Here is a 20,806-nt window from a genome sequence, read left to right on the forward strand (position 1 = left end):
CCATCAGGAACTGGAGGTTGTTACAAAATACCCACAAGATTATTTCACAGGAGACTATGGGAATATAGGAAGTCTTCTTTTCTCCATGCTTTTGTATTATCAAAAACACTTCTTGGTGCAAAAATACAGTCACCACATCTGCAAATGTATAATGAATTTGGTAGTCCTCATGCAAAACTTAAATGCATTGGTTTACTATAGCCCCGGAAAACTCTGTGAAGCAACTTTTTCTTTTTCTCTTTTGTCAGCTCAGTATTACTGCCTCATTGCTAAGTCCCTTTGGAAACATGATTTCTGGAACGTTCAAACTTTTATTTAATTCATTGAAGTATTACATACAAAAAGCACTAAAAAAGGAAGACGGCAGCCAAACAGGAAAATTCCTGTTGCAAGTAACAGTCCTAGCAGTTGTAGAAAGTCTTCTCAGGAACTTCCCTGAGAATTAGTTGTGCCTGTCCGAAGACGCAGATGTGACATAGAGTTCATGTGTTTGTTTGATGGCTTCAGTGGAGTGTTACAAGTAAGAGCCTGGGGAAAACGATGATGATACCGATCTAGTCGCAGGTATTTTACTGTTACCAGCTTTCCTATGAGGCAAAGAAATAGGAAAAGAGAAACCTTCTAGTTCACTACTGTTGTATTTTGCTTTGGAATGTAAAACACAAACACATCATTACATCAAAATTAGTTTACCAGGTTTTTTGTTACTGCTCAATACTTTGGATACAAATAATTTTAAAAATTTCACCATTTAAAAAAACTCCAACTTCACCCATCTTCTGTCATTTCTACCCACGTTTTGTTATAAACTCGCATTCCTTACCATCAAACCAAGAGCCATGTAATGCCTTGAAAGCCTTTCCAGCATACTCCGGAGAGAGACACTTGACATATACACAGCCCTAAAGCAAGAGAGAGAGGGGTTTGGGTTTTTTACAAGTCCAACAGAAAAGGATGAACAAAGTATTAATATGTTACTGGAAAGACAGTCACCTCACGTGAATTTTTGTCAACAGCAATATGAACAATTCCATCATTATCGCTGCATTTCTCCAAGATTGCTTCTTGAATTGCTAGATGCCAGTGATCACCTATTTCCCTAGGCAAACAATGAAAAATTTAATTAGGTACGTAATTTTTTAAACATTCACAACAGTCTCATCCTTGCCCACTGAGTCTGGTTTCTGCGCAACTTGACATAATTTTCTGGTATATGCCTCTGGGGCAGATTTAGGACTTTTACTACTGAATACACAATAAATTGTGTATTTAGAAAATTCAGCCCTAGGAATCAAAAATAATAATCTGTATGTGGGTAGTAGGGCATTGTCCTAAAATGGGCTTATGCAAGTGATGTTTGGACAGATATTTAAAAAAACACATTTCTGTCCAGTACAGTAAATGGTCTAGAACACACACCAAGATTTAAGTCTGCTGCTGTGATCTGAGGGTTCACGATGTACAAGTGAACAAATCGGATAAGTTGTTCCCTTGGTAAGTGTCCTGACTTTTGGCAGTAGAAAGATGATTATTTACTGTGCTAACATTGATAAATACAAATTAACTGGTATATAACCCAGATGACTCTCAGGTCAAGAGAAAAGACCTCTATTATGGGGCTGCTTCTACAGCTACTGGCATATCGCCAGAAAGTATTTAGTCATTACCCTTAGTATACAATAACTTAAAGAGCAGCTAAACTAATTTTGTTAAGCATACTTTGCACTCACAGCAAATGTCAAATCAGTATGCCAACCTAATCGCATACACTGGTGCGTTCTCTGTTTCAGGTGCTCATTGAAAGCATTCATCCCTTTCAGATTGTGGGACAAGAACATAACCCTTCTTCCTCTAATGACACAAGCAGTTGGATAATATAGTTTGTCTTGCACTGAGGGTTTTGAATTTTGTTTGTTTTAAGATAACTCCAAAGGTGTGATAAAAAGTACTTCCTTAAGCTGCAATCCTCTGAAAGACAGCTCATAGAGGAGGAATGGGCTAGGGCGTGCAACGTGTAATTGGATGAAGTATCTCACTATGACTATAATCCAACAGTCCAGTAATGGAGCTAGGTCAGCTTCCAAAAGAAAAGGTCTACAAAAAGTGAATATGTTAGAAGTTGCAATGTTCAAAATAGCTGACTGGACACACACAGTAAAGAGAAGTGTCAAAACAGAAGAACAACTAGTCTATAAATGTGGGGTCTTTCTAATGCACTTGCTGGGCATAGATTGGGTGAGTACTGAAAAACACTGAAGCTTACAGCAAAGATATAGGCTGTAAAGAGAGATTGTTCTGACAAAAATAACATCTCAGTTATTAGTTCCATTGACAGCAGACATTTTGAACAGCTAATTCTGAAACAGGAAAATAACCAATACAGCACACCAAATATTACAGTGAAGTTTCAGGAATGGACTTACTTCAGTACTATTCAGACTAACCAATATAGCTCATGAAGTCTTCTTTGAAGGAAGGACAGTAAGGATGTCACTCAAAATTCTCTGCAAATCTCATGTTTTATTTAAGCCCCCTACAGGAGGATCAATTTGCCTCAAGAACAATGCCTAAAAATTTCAGTCTTGCTCACCCTACTGCAACCTGAAAATTATCATAGAAGCTACAGTTCGTGTCTTTGACCAGTCATTAAGTCCTAAAGCCACTGAGAAAAATGTTTTAGAGTACTTCTCTATGCTAGGAATAACACTGTCCTAAGCTAAATTAGCTAAGCGCTTTTAAATTAATAAGGCAAGGAACTAAAGTAATTAAGTGTGGCTAGAAACAAGGCTGAAGAAATATATCCAAACTCTGCAATCACTTGTGTCCGTACTGTGATGTCCTCTCCTACTTCCTGTTATTCCCTGTTTTAATCAATAGCTTTTATTTTCCACTCAATTTCTCACATTCTTCAGTCCCAACTAGCATCTCACGCATACCCTGTAAGACAGTAGAGCATCTTCATTTTTCCATTGTATAATCGCATCAGGGAATAAATTACTCCAGAGAAGTTACTGGAGTCCTGTATCTCTTTACAATGGACAAACCAGACTTGAAAGTTTTGACGGGATGAGGGGTCATAACCTATGTGCTAGTCCCCAACTCCTTGCATGATCTAGTCCACAGCCAAAGGGGATGTAACAGAATAGTGCAGTGGATGAGGCTCTAAAAGACTACCAAAAAATTCCTTAATTCTTGGCAGGTGAAACAAGGCTTGTTACAGTAGATACTTTAGAATTACACACGAGCATTAGAAGCCAGTACTCAGCACTAATTTGTTCCCACTATAAAAATCCATTTGCTTCAAAATTAGGCAGTTACAATGCCATAAAGTAGTAAATTCAGCCTTTTAAATGCAAATTTTGCAAGCTCTATAACAGAATAAATACTCCAGAATACTTTACAATACTTGAAAAACTTACAGTCTGTTGTTAGGCCACATTAGTTTCCTTTGTCAGCTGATATAATTGAACATTTACAAAATTAATTAATAGAGGAAGACTATTCATTGCTCCAAGTAGTTTGACTAAATGCAGTGCTCTTCAAGAAGTGAACCAAAGACACAGAGCAAGACAATGAAGGACAGAAGACAGAAAATAAGGATTTTTTAATCTCTTCTCATTGGTGTTAAGAGAAAGATCTTTTTTGTTCTACAACCTGTTCATTTCTTTTAAGGTGTTCATGTTTCCTCACTTCTTCCAAACCCCTCTCAGAGGAAAGAAATGGCCTCTTCCAAAAGAATACAGAAATACAGATAGATAACATTTACTTACATAACTGGATCAAACATATTGCGAATCTTTAGACATGGTGTCAAGCTGTTCGGTGGTGAGTTTCTTCTATCTAAATGAAATGCTACAGAGAAAAATAAAGTTAATACTAATTACTGACAGGCATAATACCATTGAGTTAACAAGTGTCAACTTTATACATTAATATCTTTCTGGTTTTACTCAAAAGAAAGTTTCCTTCACTTATGAAAAAGTTTTAAGCACGTTAAGTTTCCCACAGTATTCTACCACAATGAAGAAAATGTACCATACTTAATTGAATTTTTTTAGACTTACAACTTCTGTGTTTAAGTCACTCTCTTATGTCCAGGCCACAGTACATGGAAGGGATTCAGGGTATTTTTAAAAATACCATATACTTAAGAGAAGGGATTTGCATTACATCTCCATGAAAAGACAGATATACTTAACACACCTGGAGCAAATTTTTGGAGCTGCAGGTTAACTATTCAGTTCTAACTGCCTGATGAAATCTCATTTCTTCCACTTTTGGGGCATCTTGCTGCCCATCTGACTAAGAAATAGGGAGCCGTTTAGATGGATGTTGCATTGCATTTGTATTGCAGTAACATGTCAAGAACACTAGACAAGGATGGAGCTTTTGTAACCCTAAATGCTCTACACAAATGATCAGAAGCTTGCAAAAATCTGAAATGAAACACACCAGAGCATAAAATAAGAAGAAAGATGGAAATAAAAAATAACAGAGTAACTCTTTCAAAGCTAAACAGTGTCATGAAATACATTCTGGAGTTTTAAAATATAAACTTCTCTAAAGTTCCTAAGTTCTACTTGTGGGAATTGCAACAGAAGACTGGACCACGAGAAAAGGAGTCAAGGAGCCCCCTTCAGATTCAGATAAGGCAGCTCTGTGCCCTTAGAAGGGCCAACAAACCAGCAACAGAAATGAAATGGGATGACCTGGTAAAACAACTTTCAAGGCTTGAAGAAAGTTTTACTTTGAAGACTTGAGATAAGTAGATTCAAGAGCTTAAATATAAGATCAAAAATCTCAACAAGGCAAAATCATGTTCCAAAATGATGCTAATGCTTCTTCTTCTTCCTACTTTTGAAAAATTTGACAGATTCAAGATGTTACATTCCCAGGGTTAGAAGTCTCAGTTTTGGGCAGATATCTGTGCTTCTTACTGCTGACCTTTCAAGTATATCTAAAATACATGAACACTGCTGCTCTTCTGTATGTTACCAGAACAAAAACCATGTCACATAGAAGAAATTCAGTCATGGAAGAAATTCAGTCATGTGGAAGACATTGCTTGTGAAAGACAAGCACTAACCAAGAGAAAATTCACTGCCTGCAGATATGACATAGACAAACTTGCTTCTTATGTAAATTTCTGAGGCAAAAAAACAAAGTACAATTACCAACCAGAAATTAGAAAAAATGGCCTCCAATTCTAATATCGAACATACTGTAAGTTCCCCAAATAACTAAAAATGTTCTTACTAGTATATACTCTCACACACACATAGAGTGCAAGTCACCAACACCTGTAACAACTACCTGTTTTTTAATTGGGAATAGATTTCTAAATATGCTGGTGACACTACATCTATCTCTGAGCTGCCTATAGTTTAAGGACAAGTCCTTTTTCAATAGCACATGGTTTTGTAAAGTTTTTTGCCCCTAATTAAAAATTATACATAGGGTATACAATAAAAACTTTACAGAACTAAGCAACATTGAAAAATAAATGGACTTACCTTACTCATGTAGTTTGGCTCCAGCAGATCAAGGGGGGGGGTGAAATGTCACCAGCATATTGTACACTGGGGCACCACACCATAGTGGAGAAGGTGATCTGGGGTGGCCTAGTCATGGACCTGGACCTGAAAAGGTGTGGGGTTGAGGAAATTATGTGCTGATTGTTTATAGCTAGGTTTATTCAGCACATGGTTTCAATCCAAGGATAAAGAATAGTAGTTATTTTCAGAGACCCCAGGCCCAGAGGATCGACATTTCTGCAAGCTGTTTATGAACTCCAAAAAATTCATAATGAGATTTATGGCAGCAGCTACACCACTGAGCTATGCAAAAGTAACTAAATGGGTAATTCACCCTTTAGCATCAATACCTGTATAAACCAAGCTTTGCCTGTTCCAGTTTCTAATAATTTTTATGTCCTTTTGACTGGAAGATCTCAGGTGCTCCAGGTGACGACTTCAGCCAGAGCACACCACCAGCAGAAAACTAAACTGCTTCCAACATTAAGTAACATCCTACTGGTAGAGCAAGTGTGCCCAGAGCAGTGCAGCATATGAAAATAAAGATGAGCTCTGTTTTTCTCAAAAAACATTTCAGACTCATGGTAAATTAAAAGTAAGTTTTGCAACTCAGATGGAGCTTTTTATGTATAAGGGTTAAAAATGATCATGGAAATCAGTGAGGTATAAAATTAATGCTAGAACAGTAGTAAGCATTAAAATGTATACCAGAAATGGGACCAAAAGGGGAGGTTAGAGAAGACACAGGCAAGTTAATGCTGCACCTACACAGCAGAACTCAAAACAGCATAGTTAACAGATGTCTCTTGATCTTCATTACACATCTGTAACAATTAATTCTCCTCTCCCCCAAAAGAGAAACTTCTGTGACAAAGCTGTTCGGGTTACAGTACTGATTATTTGAAAATTTACACTGGTGTGGAGCATACAAAATAATTCTCCTCACAATTAGGGCATAAGCAGACATAATGCAAGACAACAGTCTAAGGTACATGCTGATTAACTAAGCACTTCACACCTTTTTCTAAATAGGTCTCAAGAGTAAGACTTACAGGATGAGGGTAAAAAGGTAAAGATGAAACGGGAAAGCAAAACCACAACTTCATGCAATAAGTCACTGACAAAAAATTTAGGACTTTCATAAATTCCCCTTAGGGACTACTGAGCACCTTCAAGAAAAGGAAGCTACTTGTTATTTCATTCATAGTGTACTTTGTTTTACTACATTAAACTGAGTATGACTGTATCATATCAGATTCAAAGAACAGCAGCAGCTAAAAACATGTGCTTTCATCAACCTCTATCACTGTGACTGGAACATATCTATGATGGAAGAAGTGGCTTTTGCCCTGACTTCAAAAGGAACATTTAAGTTTTCTATGTCTCTTAAATGACTAATATATTATTGCTAAAGGAATTCCTGAGTATCATCACCAGGGGTTATAAGACAGCCCAAAGGATCTTTAGATGTGGATTTGATGCATCTGATAAGGCTGAAGACTCATATCAAATACAGGTAACTATGTTTCTGAAGAACAGATTTTTCAATGTTAAGCCACAGATCACTGTAATTTATTAAGTACTAACTCTTCTAATCAAAGGCAAGAACAAAAAGATAAAACAATTGTCTGAAAATGTTGAAATGATGCACTTTCACACAACACGAGGTTCTTTAGTAAACATGAAAGATACCAAAATCGAAATCTTACCAAGGAGAAGAGTACGGTTGACTTAATACAGTTACATTCAGCAATAGAAGACAAGCATGGGACAGATGCAGCATTTTACCAGAATCATGAAACCAAGAGTTTTCTTACAACAGTTAAAGAGTAGAGTTGAGAGGTTTGTGGGATGTGGTTTTTTTGTTTGTTTGATTGGTTTTGTTTGGAGAAAGGATTACGTTCTCACAAGCTAGTGAGGAAGGGTGTCGTTCACAAGAGGTAACAGGTTATCTTCCATGCTGCAGGATGAAATATCACCCTAGATGTGGTACTTCAGAGAAGTCTATCTCGTCTCCAGAGCTGTCAAAGAACTTTGGCTTTTGCTGTTAGCTTAGCTACACTGGAGCTCTGCCTACCTATTTTTCTTTAGAGCTCCCATTATCAAGGGCCTGACAGGACAACTGTATCTGTTCTTTCAAAAGCAAACTGAACACACTAGGAATGTGGAGTTTTCTCCATTGATTTAACTAAATTACACTTGATATGATGAAGATTGTTTCTTGATTGACTGTCCTCTTGTATACTGTTTTCAAAACATTGTATTTGTCCATCCTACCATGGGCTTTTTTTTTTTTTTTTACAAATACATCTGCTGTATCCAGTAGATAATATTTCAAAGGAACAGCACCAGAATTTATTCTGATCTATTAAAAAAACCACTCAAACTGTCAAAACATGGGTTGCATCCTGAAGGACTGAATGAAATGTCACGGTGATGCTTAAACATGCTGCTAACGGACAGTAGAGCTTAGATTTCATGCATGCTGCAGGTCCCATAGTTAAAACACATGCTATCATCTACTGATATCCTAGTACACGCAGACAGATCAAGAGGCTTTCTTCTTCAATTGCACATCCTCAGGTGTTGTGCTCAGCTACAGAGCACTATCAGATCTCAGACGGTAAAAAACTGTGACCTTGAAATTTATTCACAGGATTCAAACCCAAGAATTCATTATGATTTTCTATGTACAGAGTCTGTTCAGGGTCTAGCAGTCTTGAAGAGTATTTAGATTTATGAACTTCTATATTCACACATCAAAACTGGAGTATGAACTTAGCTGCAGTTGATGTATAATTCCAAAAAAGGAAGAAAGTGACACATCATGTAGAATTCCTAACATCAGAAAAGAAGCAGCTGTGCAAAAAGTATGAGACTTATGCAATGGAACTATTTCAAACAGTCATTTGAAAACAAGGAGCACAAAATAAAGAGAGTTTTTGCATGTGAAAATTGCCTTTGCTTGCTGACTACCAAGAGCCCAACTGATCCCTGTCATTCTAGCCACTCTATTTCCATGCTCTTCTGATAGAGCCCAAGTATGCAATTTCAGTTTTTCAAACATCTTTGCTAATCTGCAAACATAACAAGAAAACTAGGAAAATTGCTATTAAACAGACTGAAACAGAATGGATTTTGATATGTCCTATTCAATAGAAAGCAAAGAGTCTTAAGCGTGTAATAATAGTCAGTAACACACAGATAAAAGACACAGATGAGAGATTAAGTTATTCTGTCCACATTGGCACTATGCTAACGTAGGTATCAGATGCTCAAATTTGGATGGTACTTAACAGTAGCTACTACAGTAGCTGTCTTTCTGGGAAGTTTTGGAAACTGCTGTTCTATTGAGAGTGTCCAATGTATATTCCACGTAGCAAAGCACCGCCTGAACTATCACACACTGAGAAGTCTACCAGGTGAAGAAAAATCCAGTCTGATTTCTAATACAGGACAGAATTGTCATGGCATGATTATATTGCAGTCAAACAGGACAAGAAAAACTGAGAGCAAATGAGTAGTAAATTAGAACTGGAGTGTCATGTTTCACAGCCTGTATTGAACAATAAACTACACATATATATACATATATATTTTGCAGAAGCTATGCTCAATTTAAATGAGAGATGGAACAGACAGCTGTTGACAAAACCCACCATTTCTTTCTTGTAGTACCTAAAGCACCTGCACATCCCTAATGTACAATGTCCTAGACAGAAAAGGTTCTGCAACTCTAGTACTAAATTCAATAAAGACATCTTACTAATGAAAACTGAGAAACTGAAATCAAACAGTACAGTTATCATAGCAGAATGCCACATTACTGCAAGACAATGACTACAGAACCTCAAGTCTGCAGTAGGATTCACAAGGTATTTTTAAGCCCTCATTTTGAATTAATTATTTAAAATGAGAAACGTAATGCTAAAACCAGTAGTATAACTTTGGGAAGTATATAATGACATCCCAACGTAACATTTTGCATAGTCAAGCAAGAAATGGGTCCCAAGACTACTAAAGACCCTCATCAGTTAACATGTCAAATATCTGCAAATGCCTCAAAATATTTGGCTTTTCATATTGACAGAGAGAATTGGTCATTTTTCCTTTAAACTTAGGGAAATGCAAAATTTAAGAGCCAAGGGCTGAAAGCCTACATAGAACTTACTAAAACATGCCTGGGACAAAACCAGAATGTCAGCAGTACTTGTACTTGGGTGATCAAGTTTGCTACAGCATAAATGTTTCAAGCCATAAAGAAGCTATTTCTGTCTACCTTTGTAAAGTAAATCACATTGGAAAGAGCTGCTTTAAACTGTACCCTCTTTTAGGGGAAACAATGTTTCTTAAAAATAAAAATGTATACCAGTAAAAAGTAGAAGAAGGAAGTCTATTGGTACTTGCATTAGTTAAACTAAGATCAAAATTAGCATACTCCAGACGAACAGAGATGCAATTGCTTGCCAGGGAGAATTTTCGCTTAAGTAGGACTAGGCAGGGCAAAAACTCTAGTTTTTAACTAGGCTTTTTTCATCATCTAGTCCAAAGCCATAGAAGTAACACACAATACTACCTTGATAATATCCAATTAAAAAATCTGAACAAAAAAGTGGAGAAGCAACCACTGTCCATGACCATCAAAAGAAGCTGATGAGTTTATAAACTAGGATTCTGCACAGCTTTTATTTTAGTCCAACTGGAGAGATAATATGGCATTATAGAGGAACACAAGGTGAGAGACTCTTTTAAAAAGTCACAACATTTATACAATTTGCAATAAAGACTTTAAGCATTTGCTTTCACACTCAGGCACAGATAGAAATGAACATTCCTTTTTTACTGCAAACTAGAATTCAAGACTTAACAGTTTCAATTTTTCATTGACCAAAATAAAAGTAAACCACCCCAAAACCTGAAGCTTAACATGAAGAAAGGCAGAAAGAAAAAGAACTAGGAAAATATGACCACAGTAGACAGACAACTGCAAACTCACTAGATTCTTGCCACTTGGTTTCACAATAAAGCTAAAAAGTCACAGAACACTGCAAAACCCATTTATGACAACAGCCTTCTCTATTAAAGCAAATGCTTTACACCACGAAGCTTGAAAAACATTTATGACAGAGAGGAGGCACTACGAGATGTTCAAAATGCACATTCTCCTAATTGAGGAATCTTTTGTCCCAGCAGTTTCCCTTTCAAAATAAACATCTCTTCCTCCAAACTCCATCTTTAGGTACCTGATAACTTAACAGTAAGAAACTCAAGCCTGCAAGATGCAATTTATCTGCTGTCAGATACAACGAATTACATTACTTCCAGTAAGTGTAAGGCATGTCAGAATTTGACCAACTAAAGAGTATTTTTTTTTAATTCATGAAAAGGAACAAGCAACTCACTTTGGCTACTTGCCCTCTGTGTCTTTCTGCAGTAGCTATAACAGAACAGCTCATTTTCCTTGAAAACAAGGCAGATACAATGCACAGAAAAAGTAAGTCTATAGAACAAGATAACAGAGAAATAACACTAACAGTTCATAACAATCCTTAAATGTGTGAGAGAAAACAAACCTTTCATGTTCAAGCAACAAAGTACTATTTAGAAGTTAGATGCAGAAATTAAAACAACTATAGTTGCAAAATATAACTTCAATACCTTGGCCTTGCCACACTTTTGATGGTATTACTAAAATTTTGTCACATGCTGCAGAAGGTTGCATCCACTTCCAAACCAAGAACTCGGCACCACCTATTCTTCGTGTCTCTGTGCGAACTCTAGATTCATTTGCTGCAAGAAAGTCAACTGCTCGATTCCAGACTTTATTCATTTTCCTCCTTAAAAATTGAAGCAAGAATTACAAAGTTAGCAATAACAGTCTGCATAGTTGACATCCAGCACGTAAGAGAAATCCAATGCTTTTCCCCCCACCTGTGTCAATAAGAATCTCCAAATATTACAGTGTGCAACCTACTGAAATTAACTTCGTTAACTGACCCATTTATTTTTTACTGAATTTCCCTCTTTACACATAAGGAAATTCATTACTTCTAGTGAGAACATACCTGTCCTGAGGAGGTATTAGAGAATCACGCACATGTAAAACTGGCATGTAAGGCTGCAACTCTTTATTTTCTGAACATGCCTCACTGTGGCTTCTTAGAACATCTGAAGTCATCATAAAAAAAAAAAAAACCAAACTGATAACTATGTAGTTCATGTAAACATTAAAAAAGTATCAATTCTGGCAATGAACACCTACTCAAGATCCCTCCCAATTTAATAGTTAAGGTTTTCTGGCATTTTGAAACATTTTCTTTCCCAGCCATGCTGAAGGCAAATTAAGAAAACTAACCAAGCACAGTGCATCCAAGTATCGTAATAACTTTGAAATAAAGGAAGAGAGCTCTTACTCTTGATTGGTACTTTTAAGTGTTAGCAAAGACAGCCTATCTTTAAAAATAAAGTGCTTTCCCTCCACCTCAACAAAGATTGATTTGCAAACAAAAAATGTAGGAAAATGGTAAAAACAGGAAAACAGTTCTGATTCGTCTACCATCTCTGTATTTATGGTGACTGCCATAGATGAAAGTAATAGAACAATTTAAGTAAAAATGCAGCCCAAAACAGAGCTTAAAAACTACAAACACAAACTATTGCCAACACTGTGGTTTCAAGTAGAAAGGCAGGATTTCAGAACTCAATCATGCATTCCATTTTAGCAACATAATTTCTGCTCAAAGTAACTCATTAAAAAGCTGCTTTTTCTATGAAAAACCATTAAGGATGGAATTGAGGGCTAACACATTTTTGGAGCAGATATTTTAGCTGAAGATGGCTGAAAAAACAGATACAGAAAGCAACATGTCACCATACTTCTAGTAAACAAACATCACATTTGTATTTGTTTTCAATATAGGATAAAATACTACTAAGTCAATGGGAATTTTATAGCCATATTGATGCAATTCACAAATTACAATCTTTATACCAAAAGCTTTGATTAGGTTTAAAGGATAGTTGGTGTCTTTTTAAAAAAAAAAAAAGGCAAACAAAAACATGTGAATCACACATTTGACCAAGAACTCTAACAGCACTGGCTACCAAACAGGAAGAAAATATAATTGAATGAGTGCCAGTTCTTTGAAAGCTTATACATACATCAGATGTGACTCAAGAAGCCATACCTATGATTTTTACCACCATATCATACATCTGCTTCGTTTCTTCTTCCTCTTTTGCCCAACGGTACTTCATGTAGTGTAAGACTCCCCAAACCATCACTATACCTGCATTAAGATGCATAATACTCTTTAAACAGTATTAGAACATCGGTTATTTAAGAAAGATTACAGGGCACAATTCAAAAGTTGGTTGAACTATCTAACAAGTACTGTACATTCTAAAACTAGTAAAATACATTGTACTTGCTGTCAGTATTCTACACAGAAACACAACCTCTTCCTTCCACTTTGAAAAGAAGTTACTTTTAGAAAAACACTCATTGTTTTAGCAACAGCTTGGTATCTCCCAGGACTGTGATTTTAAATTTTACCCATTTGTGAAGAAAAACAGTAAAACAATCACACTGGGAAAATTAAAAGTCATATTAACAGTCACATAAACTGACAATTAAGAACATGTTTAGATTTTAAAACGCACAATATTCTTTAATTGACAGAAAAGTCATATGCTTTAGATATACTGGTCAAAGCAAATTAACTTGGACTGCTTCAGTTCAGCTACAGATTTGTATTTATTGCAATGAAGTACTTCATGCTCTTTTTCTATTACTTTGAATATTTTCCAAAAAGGACAATCTAGTTAGGAAGGTCAGCAGCATAAGTTGAAAATAAAGTTCTTATTCCTTCTTCTATTTTGCTGAGGGCACCACTACACCTGCGATCAATTAACAATATAAAAAAAAAAAATCAAACCCAAACCCACACATACACAATTTATAATTACATAGTTTCTTTCATATATCAGTAACCACAAGGCAGTTTTAACTGATATATCAAAGAGACTGATGGACATCATTTTAGGCCAAAATGACTGTTAGTTAATGACAACACATCTAACATTTATGCAGTAGTTTATTTTTCAAAAGGTGCTCCATATTAATGTTAACTACAGGTGAGACATGAAGCAATTTGCTCAGCATGATTAAGACCAGTGGTTGACTCGGATACAGAGTTTTATCTCCACATCCCAATTCAGTCCTTGTATTGACTGTTATCAGAAAGACAGCAATCTAGGACAGTTTGCCTTTGATTCTTTTGGTTCATCAAAAGGCTACTGAAGGAGGTCTCAAGTCTTCTCCTCATAAGCAAGACATTGTTAAGACACTGGGATAAATGATTTTTTAAATATTCAATAGGTGAGATGAACTGTGCATCTTCAATATTATTATCCAGCCACATGGAAAGGAGTGAAGTGTCTGCACTCATTTGTACCCTGTTTTTATGCTGCATAGTTTTCAGTATGGCTCAGAATAAAATAAACTTGGGTGAATTTGAAACTCAATCAAAGAACTATCAAAACCTAAATTAATTAGTCTTACTGAAGGATTACATACATTTTTTACAACATACTCTTAGAGGCAAGAATTTTTGGTGACAACCATGTTAGATATCCAACCTTTCCTAAAACTAGGAAGATCATCTTTTCTGTAGTTACATTTCTGAAGTTCAACAACAGTGAAATATCCTCAAAATTACATCTATTATGTCTTTTTACTGCTTTTTCTAATCAGTTCCACATGGAACTTTTGAAAGCCACAAGATATTGCTTTGGGAATAGGGAAAAAGAGTTTCCAAAGAATGAGTATGTTCAGCTGATTACAGAAGCAGATGATAGCAACCGGTGTGAAGACAGGGTGGTGCAAGAGAAGTGCAAAGTAAATTGAATTTTAATCAAGACACTGATAGAAACTCCAAGTTCTGTGGTTGAATAAAAACTTTCTCTAAACGTGCTGTTAACTTTTCCTTGTGCATTTAGATAAACACAAGTTACAACAAAAAAATCTTGACCGTTTTATTAACTTACCCAGGAGCAATATTGATAATCTGTGAGTTACATTAACAAACGCACGGCGAAAACGACACCTGAAAGACATCTTTGGACTAGTGGATTCCAGATACTTCACATCTGTCACGTTAGTGACATTCATCTCATTAGGGTCATTGCTGAGACACCTATTAAAAAATATACAGTACTTATGAAAAATGATACATTCTCTTAGAACAAATTAAGCTAAGAAATAAAGACCACTTACTTTATGCCAACATCTTCCCCACTATTCAAGATCCATTGTAATGCTTTGTTAAGTACACTTTCATATTCTGGATCTAAATTCTGTCAAAATACAATATTAATGAGTAATTTCATAAACAACCGGGAAGTTATCATGCCACAATAAAACTCAGATTCTGCACAGATTAGTAGCCAAAACAATGTTGTTTTGTTCCTGATTCTTCAGATTTTGAGTAAGTTCACTGCGCAAAGTAAATTTATATATGCTATGAGCAGTTATCAGACTCACCAGTATCCCTCAAACTAAGGACTGTTTGAAAAGTCAAGCCACATTCACTGTTTAATTAACAATTCTAACCTACAAGAAGAAAACAATTATTCAGCCACTAGGCGGCGCTCACTGAAAAAAAAAAAAAATTACTCCAAGAATAAAACTCCAAACAGATCCAAACGCTGCTGGAAATGGGTCTTGTAAAAGCAGTTCCATGCTCTGATCTTTTTTAAGAAGCTTGAGTAAAATCAGGTTTTACTCATATTTTGCAAACAGTTCAGTGTTCGTAGATCAAGAACTGACATCACTATTTAGACACTGACTTTTAATTATTTGGTATCAACTCTAATAGGAGAGCATCCACTGCTGTCTGAGCTAGGCTGTCTCCATAGCTCACCTTGCGTGTTCTTTTGCAGAAAAAGAAAAGCAAAATGGAAGTTACTATTATATTTGAAATTGCACTCCCAAAAAAAGATTTATTTCCATCTTTCGTTTGAACCTCACATAATGTAACTTGCCTAGAATTAAAGCATAATAAGCACATAAAAAAAACAGTAACTATTTCAGTTTGAGATTAAAGTATGAAAAAGTAACTGAACACAGAAATTCTGTAAAGGAGTTATACTCTCAAAATGAGGAACTGTAGGGTTAAATGAGACTTCCTGCAAAGTGACAAATTTTCATACTAAATTTGAGCTTCCTAGCAGAGCTAAAACAGTTATGATAACAACTGTCATTCTTTCAGAGTAACAGACGGTCGAGACAATCAGTTCTATGGCATCAACTTAATTTTTCCACAATACAACTGGTTTTAACAGATGTAGATCATAATTGCCAAACTATAAACTAGTGTTAGCAACTTCTTTGGGATGCTCTCAAACATTGCCCCTTTTTGTCTACTAAGTAAAGGATTGCCAAAATGTAGAATTCCTATACATTTGTATATTACATATACAAATGTATATGTACATTTACATGTACATATACATGTATGCATGTACATATACATGTACATATATATGTACATATGTACATATATATGTACATATACATGTACATATACATGTATACATGTATATGTACATTAACTCCTCCTCATCCAATCAAAGAAATCTACTCTCAGCCTCTTAAATGCTTCAAGTAGTTTTCCACTGTAGGGTACACCAATATGGGCTAAAATAAACCCTAGAGCTGTCAAGACAAGGCGAGAGTTATCTTTTATTTGGGGAGTAAGACAGGAGAATGACAGCAGGGAGTGGGATTTCATACCACTACACACTGATCAAATTAACAAAAAGGCCTTTTTTTGACCATTTCTATTTAAATGAATTAGTGGCCATCAATGAATGGCCTCTCCACACAGCTGCTGTCTGTCAGTCTCTCTGCACAGATCCACATGTCGACCCCTCTTCACAAAGAAAGGAAGACAGTATTCTTTATACTAAGTCTCAAAAACCAGTATACTCGTTTCTGGAGAAGCTTCTAGATATTTGAATTTTATAAGTTTATTATTTTTATGTTGGTCAACTATCTCCATCAATCCAAATCATGTCCCGGTGTTTTAATGAAAGGGAAAAAAGCCCTGCATGCCATTGAAGCACTACTAGCTACACTTTCATTGAAATTAAGCCAGTTTCTTTCACCTTCCCTCTCCTCAAATATTCCCTACATCCCCAAATAAAAATTAGATGTAGCACATGTTAAAGTCATCAATTCCAAACATTTCCAAATAATACTAAGTAAAATTTTAGTCAATACACTAGATAGGAAACCAGGGCCTTACAAATTGTAACTTATACAAATCTTATATACAACCAATTAAAAGTACCTCATTTGCTTACTTTTAAATATGCAGCTGCCTCCTGGACGGTAAGGTTTCTTTGAACAGAGCTGCCACATTCATGTTCCCCTGGTAAAACGAAAGCTTTTGTTTATTTTGATCTATAATTACTGCATTATATAAAATAAAATTACCTGAACGCAAGTTTCCGGTTAACATAATTTACACAAGCAGCAGTAGCACAGTAATTCTCATAAGTTTCATTAACAATATATAAATTTCTCTGCATAAATTTCTCCTTCAAAGAAAGTCTAAAAACCCTGATGATTGTCAGAGCTAATAATATGTACAAATCACATCAATACAACTTCATGTACTGCTCAAAAAGTGTATTTCAGTATTTACACCAAAAGCAGAAAAAACGGTAGTATGAAGAACTACGAAAAGGACATTACCACAAAACAGTTGCTGTACCCTGACTCAACTTCTAAATAATTCCCATTTACTCTGAAACGTATATCATCCGTTATAGAGACCAGGTTCCAGTCACAACACATTCATAATATTATTTCAGGCACTATGAAGTTACTACATTTTAGATTGGTATAGTTATCACAGTAACTCATCACCTGCCTGAACACACAAAATCTCACTATGGCCTGAAACTGGTGCTTTTACCATCTCCTAATCGTTTTTGAATGTATGCAGAAGTAGCCAGGAAATAAGGTATATGCATAGTCAGTCTGCATAGCAACATGCCATCATATATCTGATCTTCTTTGCTAAACTAAAGGTACATGATTCATAAAAAGTGACAGTCATACCAACACAAAGTCATACAGAGAAGGAAAAGGTCTAACACCAGGTTTTCATCTATCACTAGGCCATCATTTCTGAAGAACTATCAGCAAGTGGCAAATCACTGTTTTCCGATCTTTCATAAAAAAAAAAAAGAAACCTAAATCTTGAAATCTGTAACTACGCTTTTACTGTGCCAAAACAATGACAGGAAACAACAAATCCAGTCTTTCACTGGCTCAGGGTTACACCTGCCTTACCTTCTTCAAGCTATACCAAGTTGTATTCTTCCCAAAGCTATAGCAAGGCTATGAAAATTTAAGACACTTGTGCTTATATAAAATGTAAACCTTTGCTTATATTGGAATACTCTTTAAAAAGAGCAGCTTCAAGTACTAATTCCCTACACAAATGAGAACGTTCAATGCAATGTAAGCAAAAATTAGGAAACAGTAGCAAGTTATGGAGAAGCACCTTCATGTCTCATTCACAGTAGGGAGTGCCAGAGAACTAAGTGTTTCTATGAAACCAAAGTCCTTCTCCGACTGCTAAAGTCTTGTTAAAGTACACTTCAACAGATTTAAGTGAACTTGGTCTTGCAAGCACATTATCATAACAGGCATGCTCTTCTCTTACCATTGGGATATAGAGAAATAGGAACAGCATTTTAAAGAATGCTCAGATGCTACCTGGCCTAGAAGTGCTGCTGGAACTAAGCCTGTGTGCACGCATGTATTTTGAATCAAGCGCTGAGCAGAACACTTTGAAAGATGTTTCACTTGATAATTAACATGCAATGTCTTAGACGTTCAAAGTGCCTGAGTCTACTGTTATAGCAAATCTACAGAGATCAAAACTACTGCTGAAAATTGGTACCACGTTTGCCAAAAACCACTCTACTTTTAGAACTCAGCACCTGAATTGGAGTTATGGGCTGTTCTTGTACATAATTTAGGTAGACATTCTTTTTGTACAGTATAAACTCTACAGCCTATAAATTTAGATGTGTAATCATCAGTGATTTCATGTTTCAAGATTAGCAGACTTGAAATAACTATATATCATACTCATACAGTCTCTGGTGTAAACATACTGTTCTATATCTAGAACTTATTTGCCTTCTTCCAAGAATTATGTTTATGCAGCACACAACCAGCATACGGACTTCACAGCTTCTGGTCTCATCTTGAGAAATCAGAAGACAGTTTTCTCTCAGTCATGCTTCTGAAATTTTTTTCAGACTATATTCCCTCTGAACAAGTTTAACAGTCAAAAACACCTTTGCTGCCTGGGCTCTGACAATGTCTAAGGCCCATCAGTTCAAATTTCCCTCACACAATACTGGCCGGGGGGGGGAGCAGAAGAGGAATAAAAATCCCTTTCATCTTGCCTCCCACTCTCAAAACAAGTAAGCTAATCAGAGTTATGAAGTTTCAGTCCTATACAAAAAGCTACTGGAGATGCAGTTTCTCATTCCAACACATTTATTGCTGAGAACCATTTAGCAGCTTTCTTCTAAAAAACTCATGAATTTGAAAGCTTACAGAAAGTTAGGCATTTCACAAGTCAGACAACCTTCTGTTTTACTGCAACAGCAGGATATTCCTATATGCCATTTCAGTCACTGCTTTAGCTAATAGTTCTGCAAATGAAGGCTTACTTTGAATAACTTAGGTACAATCATTAACCACTTAGCCTGGAAACCCACTTTCCATAGTCTGAGCCAAAAATGTTTCCCAGCTGTTCCATTTGAGGCCCTATATCCAGGAATAAAACTGAAGCTCAGACAAAAAAAACTTTACACAAGTTTGCTGCAAGATACATCTGAGTTCTTTGTAAAAACTGCCTCTCTGTTAAAATGTCTATTGCAAGTTTACAGAAAGCATGGATCTTTCTGCTTGAACTTTTCTTGGGCACAGATCACTAATTTCAGCTTCAATCAAAGAACCATTCTATTTGCTTTCATAGGGAGGCAAAAAGTAACATCCCAGCAAGGATCACAAAACTACTCTTTAGTTTATGTTAGTGTACTTGGGTAAGCCACATAAGAAGTTGAGGAGTTGTCCTAGAAATACTACCAAAAAGCAACTAAAGCTTCTAAAGAAATATTTAAGTCAGTTGTCTCAATTGCTTCTAATACAGAAACCAAGTCAGATCTCCTTTCCCGTGCAGATTATAATATTTGAAACTGACTTTCATTTAGGCATTTAACTTATGAACTGCAGCATATTCAAACAGAAATATTCTGTTTTCTATAACTGCTTTACACTGTAAATAATTTTCTCATTTGGTACCAAAACCCAGTGGAAATCTAATTCTTCAAGGAAGACATGGATTTAAGCACAGATGCCTAGCTTACAGCTTGACGTGATACAGTCAATCAATACAAAATATAAGCAATGTACAAGGTCTCACATTTGCAGGTTACTTGCAGCAGGACACTAAAGTGGGGAGCTGAAGAAAAACAGGAGCAGAACACGTTGCAAGAGCAAGTAAAAATGCCCAGTCTCCCAAAGGCAAACTCAAAAGCTGAGTAACACTACAGAACATCAGAACTTGCTAAATTTGTTCAATCACTGGTATCAATTACTGTATCAATTACCTGAAGAACTTAAGATTAAGGAGAGTGACAGAACAGAGAGCCTGTGACAGCAATCAAATACAGTAGCTGACACTTGAAATGAATATTAAGTAATATTTAGTGCTTTGCCAGGATTTTCTTGCAGCCATGGATTTAACAGTAAGCCTTTATTACACATGAAAGCCTAATTCACCCCTGCATCTCAAGGACCTGTGCTCTGCATTAGGTTAGAAGGAAAACATCTAAATCCAACAGGTGATCACACCGTAGAGAATGCCAAGCAAAAGAAACTGCTAACTAAAAAATCCTTTATCTACAAGAAAGAAGGGTCATACCTAAGGGTAGCTGGCTGCTTCCTGTGGATATACTGGTTAGGTTTATTCATTTTGCAAGTCTGAGTGAAAGTGGATGTGATCTATTGAATCTCTCCATGAAAGACCAAGACATCCCGTAATTACCATATGCCTGAAAAAAGTCTAATTTAAATAAAGCAGGTATTTTGGTTTAGCAGAAAGTGTTAGGCACTGAAATATATACTGTCTATAAAAAGTTGTTGTTTTGAAGAATGGCTAAACTATTCAAGACAA

At 36.0% G+C, this 20,806-nt stretch overlaps 1 protein-coding gene across 2 annotated transcripts in view; it reads right to left on the reverse strand.

The window, feature by feature from the left end:
• Positions 1-239: 239 nt before the first annotated feature.
• LEMD3 (LEM domain containing 3) overlaps positions 240-20,806 on the reverse strand; it is a 43,999-nt gene continuing 23,432 nt past the window's right edge. The window contains exons 4-14 of one of the 2 annotated variants that reach the window (XR_001876022.1): positions 16,902-16,969; positions 14,812-14,891; positions 14,583-14,731; positions 12,722-12,823; positions 11,600-11,702; positions 11,193-11,371; positions 5,514-5,639; positions 3,771-3,852; positions 994-1,099; positions 824-902; positions 292-587 (exon numbers count right to left, since the gene is read on the reverse strand). Coding sequence is in view for 1 of the 2 variants with exons in the window: in XM_017822179.1 (XP_017677668.1) it covers positions 424-587; positions 824-902; positions 994-1,099; positions 3,771-3,852; positions 11,193-11,371; positions 11,600-11,702; positions 12,722-12,823; positions 14,583-14,731; positions 14,812-14,891; positions 16,902-16,969 (1,112 nt within the window). In the remaining variant the exon portion in view is untranslated. Of the gene's footprint in view, positions 588-823; positions 903-993; positions 1,100-3,770; positions 3,853-5,513; positions 5,640-11,192; positions 11,372-11,599; positions 11,703-12,721; positions 12,824-14,582; positions 14,732-14,811; positions 14,892-16,901; positions 16,970-20,806 lie in introns of both variants that reach the window. The other variant, XM_017822179.1, reaches the window with a different exon arrangement.

The sequence above is a fragment of the Lepidothrix coronata genome, unplaced genomic scaffold (assembly GCF_001604755.1).
Source record: "Lepidothrix coronata isolate B3197 unplaced genomic scaffold, Lepidothrix_coronata-1.0 Scaffold95, whole genome shotgun sequence".
Lineage (NCBI taxonomy): Eukaryota > Metazoa > Chordata > Aves > Passeriformes > Pipridae > Lepidothrix > Lepidothrix coronata.